This window comes from Dipodomys merriami, unplaced genomic scaffold (assembly GCF_024711535.1).
Source record: "Dipodomys merriami isolate MVZ:Mamm:240054 unplaced genomic scaffold, mDipMer1.0.p SCAF_44, whole genome shotgun sequence".
Lineage (NCBI taxonomy): Eukaryota > Metazoa > Chordata > Mammalia > Rodentia > Heteromyidae > Dipodomys > Dipodomys merriami.
In genome coordinates this window covers 723272-729726 of record NW_027206002.1, presented here as the reverse complement: position 1 = coordinate 729726, position 6455 = coordinate 723272, and the positions used below count along the sequence as shown (strand labels likewise).

Sequence of the window (6455 nt, the reverse complement as noted above, 5' to 3'; positions counted from 1 at the left end):
TCTGTTTGACCATCTCCAGTAAACCACCAAAAAGGCTGAAGTGGGGCTGTGGCTCAAGTGGTAGAGTGCTATCCTGGAGCCCCCCAAAATCTGAAGCCCCAAGACCAGTACAAAAATAAATGCATAAATAAGAAAAAAGAAAATTCTAGTAGACTGGTATAATCTACTTAGGTGTGGAAGGTAGGCATGCCGGCCTTGAAGACATCCTAGGATTCACGATGGAGCATTGCTGCCCCCTGGTGCCAACTAGATTAATTGACCTTATAGATAGTGCAGAAAACAGGGCATAGGATTGGAGAAGAGATAGGCTAGCTTTTTCCAGGCTGGCTTTGAACCATGACCCTTTAGATATCATTTAGATATGAGCCCGAGTAATTAGAATTACAATCATGAACCACTGGATCAGGGTCCCCCCCTTTTTTAGGAACATTAAATCTCATTTGAGAGGGCTCTGCTCTCATGCTTAAGCACCACCCCAAAACCCCGCCTTCAAATACCATTGCCTTGGAGATTAGGTTTCAACATAGGCCTCTCAGAGGATATAAACACTCAGCTTCAGTCTACAGCATGTAGAAATTTCCTCAACCTGACCAGGAACTGACCACTAAGTGGTTTTGGGCTCCAGTCCAGAGCTGTGTTGGTGCCCTCAGCAGGGTCTGAGGGTTGAGGTCAAGGGTAAGCCTGAGTGGACCTGGCCAGGTCATCCCTAACCCCAGCCTGGCTCTAGAATGCAGAATAAACAATACCAGAGGACAATGGTGAACCACCAGAATATCTGAAGACAGGAGATCATCTCTCCCATCTCAGAGTGGTACCTCCACCCATACTCCCTCTTCTACCATAGCTCTTGTCTATATGACCTTGCTTTATACGGGTTCCTCTCCTTGCACTGGGTTTGTGTCTGATCCCACCTCTACCCCTGCCAACTGCAGGCATCAGCTGCTTAGCAGCCTTCCATGGCCAGGATAGGGAATGGAAGGGAGAGAGACTGAAGGAGAGTGGTAAGCTTTCTACCAGACTTCATTCCCATCATAGATCTCTTGTTGCATGGATACTCTCAGCCAGGTTCAGTCTCTGTTATGCCTTCTGTTCGGAGACCTAACACTTGTAATTGTCACATGTCTGGCAGTTTCTTAATCAGGTCTCAGCCTACATGACACTTCCTCCAGACACTTTCCCAGATAGCCCTATATAAGACAATCTCTCAGGGCTGGAGGCATAGCTTAAGTCGTAAAGCACTCGTCCCGCATCTGTACAGCCCTGGGTTCAGTTCCAAGTACAGCAATAAACAAATAAAATAGCAACCTCCAGACTCCACCCCCACCTGTCCATTTGCTGCTGTACCCCCAGTGTCCAATAGAGGGCCTGTCACAAAGGTACTCAGCCAATGCATTGACTGAGCACAAGGCATTGGAGGGAATATTTAGCTCCATTCAGCCTGCAGTGAGAAGAATGTGGTTCCAAGACCAAGGACTATGAGTTTTAATATAGGGTCCTTTAAGAAGGGAATTGCCAGGCTGGGAATGTGGCTTAGTGGTAGAGTGCTTGTCTAGCATTCATGAAGCTCTGAGTTCGATTCCTCAGTACCACATTAACAGAAAAAAGCTGGAATTGGTGTTATGGCTCAAGTGGTAGAGTGCTAGCCTTGAGCACAGAGAAGCTCAAGGACAGTGCCCCAGGCCCTGAGTTCAAGCCCCAGGACCAGCAAATAAAAGGGGGGGTAGATTTCCAGGCAACAGCAAAACAGTACACTACTTGATTGCCTGTCCATACTTTATATCAGGTAGATGAACAGACTCCCAGGGAAAGAGGCTTTGTGATTTCTGTTATGTAATTACTTCCACAAGGACCAATGGCAAGCTACTGATAACTGGTTGGCCTTTTTTTTTTTTTTAACAGTTGGCTCTGTGAGTCAGTATGCACTGGTCCCAGCTCACCACTGGCTTTTGGGTCCCAAGGCTTAAGGCAGAAAGACTACAATTGCTCTGACCCTCTCTCCAGTGAAGAGTGACAAGCAGTGACTCATCGTGGGAACGTGGAGTGGTACCTAAATGCTGCCTCAGCCAGGATGAAAATAGTACCAGCTGGGAGGCGCAGGGAGGGAGAGAGTAGGTGGGATGGGGAGGGAAGGGGGGAATTCAGCAGGAAACTTGGAAAACCCTGTCTTAGAGTTCAGCTTCTCTCAACATTGCTCTCTTCAGAATTGGTACAACCACAGACCAGGGAAGGTGCTCCACCTCGTGGTACTTCTAGAAACTGCAGTACATCTTCAATTCCTCCAGGGATCATATTTAACAATCAATATTCCCTGGGGATGTCCTGTCTGTCCCCTTCTCTCTCCTACCCCTCCCCTAACTACAATGGGCCAGGATGAGGAGAGAGGGGACAAGGAGAAAAGAGAATTCCTTCTTGGGAACATCCCAGTAAATCTCTTACCTCCTATTCCACTCAAGCCAACCAGTTAGTTCCTTACTTACAAATCCAGGGGAAGAATAGATCAAGATACAAAAGTGGACAAAAGGAGGATAGGTTCCCCAGTGTCTTGATATCAGTACCCCAGTCCTTTGTGGGACTCATGAAGAGTCAGGGAGGATAGTATTGCTTGCACCCCAGCACCAGGAAGACTCACTCCGCCCCCATAGGAGGTGCTCCAGGTAGGGTACATTGATTCCATACAGGAAGGAACACATGGTCAAAAGGTCAGGCAGCAACTGAGCCATGCTTAGTGGTATCCAAACACCAGCTATCCAGGCTAGTTCATATTTGCCTGTCCTTGTTGTAGTCAGTGTGAACAATCCAGAGGTAGGTCTCTATAAAGTAAGATCTCATCTTGTGGATCTAGAAGGAGGTTTGCCTTCCTGAGCTGAAGGTGAGTGAAGGGTTTAGAGATATGGACAAAGCTGCGTAGTTAAGAGACCACACATAGCACTTCTATTGGCTGGACCATTAATGAAGCTGAAAGCCATGGGGGGAAATGGAGTCCACAGATAAGAGATAGGTTCTGAGGATATAGACCTGTAGACAAAGCCCAGAATAAGCTAAGGATCGAGGAACTAAATATCAAACCAATATAGTAAGAGTTGCAGTTTTTTGTTTTTGTTTTTGTTTTTTTTTGGGTCCGGTCGTGGGGCCTGAACTCTGGGTCTGGGCACTGTCCCTCAGCTCTTCAGCTCAAGGCTAGCACTCTACCACTTGAGCCACAGCGCCACTTCTGGATTTTTTCTTTTTGCTTATGTGGTGCTGAGGAATCGAACCCAGGGCCTCAGGCATGCAAGGCAAACGCTGTACCACTGAGCCACCTTCCCAGCCCCCCCCCCTTTTTTTTTTAAGAGTTGCAGTTTTTAAAGTGCAGTCTTGGCTCCCTCCCCAGTAGACTACAGTTTGCCAGGATTTGTGTTCTACCATCAAGTCTTTGCAGCAATATGGTCTACTAGGGCTGCCAAATTATCAGGCAAGAGAGCAGGGGGCCCAGGCTGGGGTAGGGTCCCTAGATCTGGATGGCCTGTTATCCAGAGAGCTGGCTGTTCAGGCAGGGCTTGTTTGCTGCTAGGACTTGGGGTACTATTGCAACTTCTAAAGTGACCACTTGGGGAAGCATTTCACAAGATTCAGGACCTAGCCTGAATCAAATCCTACCAGTATAGTTTTCAAGCTGTTGTACTTAGGAAAGTTGCTTAACCATGCAACTATTCTCATAAAACAGAAATAACATGCTCTCAGCTGGGGTGAGAAATAAGTTAAAGCCAGTACAAGTAAAATGCTTAGAGTAATGCCTGAGTTATGGTAAGAGCTCTGTGGCTAACTGTGATTGCTCTGAGCATGGGGTGGCTGTAGGGACTTGTGGGAGTAGTTCACCTGGACGCATCCACACTGCAGCTCAGTGTACTGACAGCACACAAACCATCTAGAATGGTCAGTAATAAAAGCCATCTAGAACGGTCAACAAGACCTGAGCCAAATCAAGATACTCAGAACCAAGCATTTTGTTCAAAATCTGGTTTATTTTCACTCATATCTAGAAACAGGAAGAACAAATGAGCACTCCCCTCAGGTTCCCTTGGAATTTTTTTTTTTCAGAAGAAGCAAGATGTGACTCCTCTGCAAAAATAAATATACTGCACATTGCAGAAGATAATAAATAGATAAATAGATAAATAAACGGTTTTGCTGGAGTAAAAATGAGAACATCATTATAGAAGACCAAAAGGAAGCTGTGCATTTCAGAAATAAATTAATGATAAATTAATGATTCATCTGACATCACAGGAGACAACTAATAATAGCCTTCTAGTCCTGGACTGTGTGAAAGACACCCAGAAACTTCCGATGCTTCGTTTTCAACATTTCCCCCACTCATGGTGAGAAGACCCAGGGGTAGTGGTGGGTGTCACAGAGGAGTTTCTAAAGCTCAGAGTCTCCTCCGTCTGTTGAGAAAGGACTCTCACAAAGCTTTTCAGTTTCTTCCGGAAATCATTGGGGTCATCTTCGGTGATGAAAATGGGTCCTCCCTGTGAAGAGCCAGAAAAATAGTATTAGAAGAATGCTGGCTGTCGAGGGTGATGATGGGGGTTATGGGTGAGGGACCACCTGTGGGGGCATCTAGAGGAACATCTTACCATCAGAAGGGGGGTGGCTTCAGGCAGGCACTGTCGAAGTTCCTGTGGGAAGAGATCAAAGCAAGACAGTCAGAAAGTTTCTTCAAGAAGCAAGCCCTGCTACCTTCCTCTGCAGAGTATGGGAAGGGCCAAGGCAGGGGTTCCCAAAATCCTCCACAGCTTCACATACCTTAAGATTTTTCCTGATCCTCTCTATGTTCGTGACATTGTTCAATGTTTTTGCAGCTTCCAGGAATGCACACAGGTTGGGCTTTAGCAGGGATATATCCTAAAAGGACAAAGAAACCACATAAGAGCTGGGGAGTTGGAGAGTGCTGTTCCCATGGCCACGCTGCTCATCCTCAGTGTTCTGAGCCTGCTGCTAGGGGCATCTTTGGATAACCTGCTCCTCATTCCCTCTTTACCCCAGGTAAGTTCCTAAACTGTGCCACAAGGCGCGAGCCTAGAAGTGAATATACACCCTGTCAGGACCTGTTTCTCCCTAAGTACAAAGCCTCAGCTCCTGGCTCCATGTATATGAGCTACATAAAGGACCTAGTTGGATCTTTCTGTACTTGAGAAAAATACATTTCCCAAAAGCATCTGTGGAAAAGGCAGAGTTGCCCCAGAGAAATACTTGTGGCTATGAAGCCAGATGTCAAGGTGAATCCCTCAACTGAACTAAGAGTTCCCAGAAATCAGGAAGAAAATCACAAGCACTTCAGCGTGGGGATAGATACAGCATGTGAGCTGCAAGCATCTCCAATGAAGAGAATGCAGATGGCCAGTAAACTCGGGAAACACCTCAGCTTCCTGTTTGACACCACCTATGTCCATCAGACAAAGGCAAGACAGAGCTATTGCAACTGACTAGAACAAAAAAAAAAAAAAAAAGTGCAAATGAGAACAGAAAACACTCCTTTTTGTTAAAGGGAAAGGAAGGCAGCAGGGAAAATTCTAGTCTGCCAGCTCAAGGAATGCCCCACCAAAAATTCAGCCTCTACAGCTAGCTGCCTTTTCATTTAACAACCTAAAAACCAGCTTTCATTATTTATAGCCATGGCTGGGACCATGTACAGATATGGGCACACTAGGCACTTTGCATCAATTCTCATAGCAAGCCCACCGAGATAGACACTTTTTAACAGGTAAAAGAAATATATGGAGGCTAGGTAAGGTGGAGTAACAAGACTGACATCACCAAATGGGAGGCAAATAATTGGCACCCAGGTGTGCCCAAGTAGGGAGCTAAGTTCTTACCATCAGTTGTAACTCGAATTCGCTGATGATGGGCTGTTGTAGGAACACCAAGAAAGAAAGAGTTGTAAGAGCTGTAGGTTAGGAGTAACCCCCGCGTCCCTCCCTCCCCCAGCCCAGCCTTGTTCCTGCTACTCACTTCTGAAGATTTGTTATCTATCAGGTATTCAAGTTCAATGACCAACCAGCTGCAATTCATGGGTTTTGAGTTGGAAGGTGGCTGGGTGGTATCTTGAAGCGTGGTGGGAGCTTGGAACCCAGAACGGAACAGGAACAGTAGCAAGAGCAGAATCTGGAGGCTGCTCGAGTTGGGGCTTGTAGGCTGCATTCTGCCTTGTCCTTGTCCTTCGTCTTCTGAAGAGTCCACCACAGCCCCTGCCTTATATAAGTCCCAAACCCAAGACCGAAGGGGGAAGAAGAGGTGGGATGGGGGCAGAAAGGGGAGGAGACGAGGGAGGGGGAGGGCATCAGAAGGATCTTTATCTGGCATGGAACCTCTATAGAAAAACCACACTTTATCACAGTTATCACTTTCTGGTACTCAAGATCAGCAAAATGGGGAAAGGGGTATTTTGAGGAAGACTCCTGACAGGTAAGACAGGC

At 46.6% G+C, this 6455-nt stretch overlaps 1 protein-coding gene across 1 annotated transcript; it reads right to left on the bottom strand.

Moving 5' to 3' along the window:
• Nucleotides 1-4337: 4337 nt before the first annotated feature.
• Nucleotides 4338-6180, bottom strand: Il3 (interleukin 3). Its single transcript, XM_069993987.1, has 5 exons — nucleotides 5992-6180; nucleotides 5856-5888; nucleotides 4786-4884; nucleotides 4617-4658; nucleotides 4338-4508 (listed from the first exon to the last, which is right to left on the bottom strand). Exons 1-5 carry the CDS (start codon nucleotides 6178-6180, stop codon nucleotides 4338-4340), a joined length of 534 nt encoding a protein of 177 aa, XP_069850088.1.
• Between the last annotated feature and the right edge of the window lie 275 nt (nucleotides 6181-6455).

Excerpts from the sequence above, each read along its gene's own strand:
- Il3 (XM_069993987.1), bottom strand. The coding sequence starts at position 6,180 with ATGCAGCCTACAAGCCCCAACTCGAGCAGCCTCCAGATTCTGCTCTTG. Across the intron at positions 4,885-5,855 it reads AATTCGAGTTACAACTGATG|GATATATCCCTGCTAAAGCC; the intron begins GTAAGAACTTAG and ends TTGTCCTTTTAG. Across the intron at positions 4,509-4,616 it reads AAGCCACCCCCCTTCTGATG|GGAGGACCCATTTTCATCAC; the intron begins GTAAGATGTTCC and ends GGCTCTTCACAG.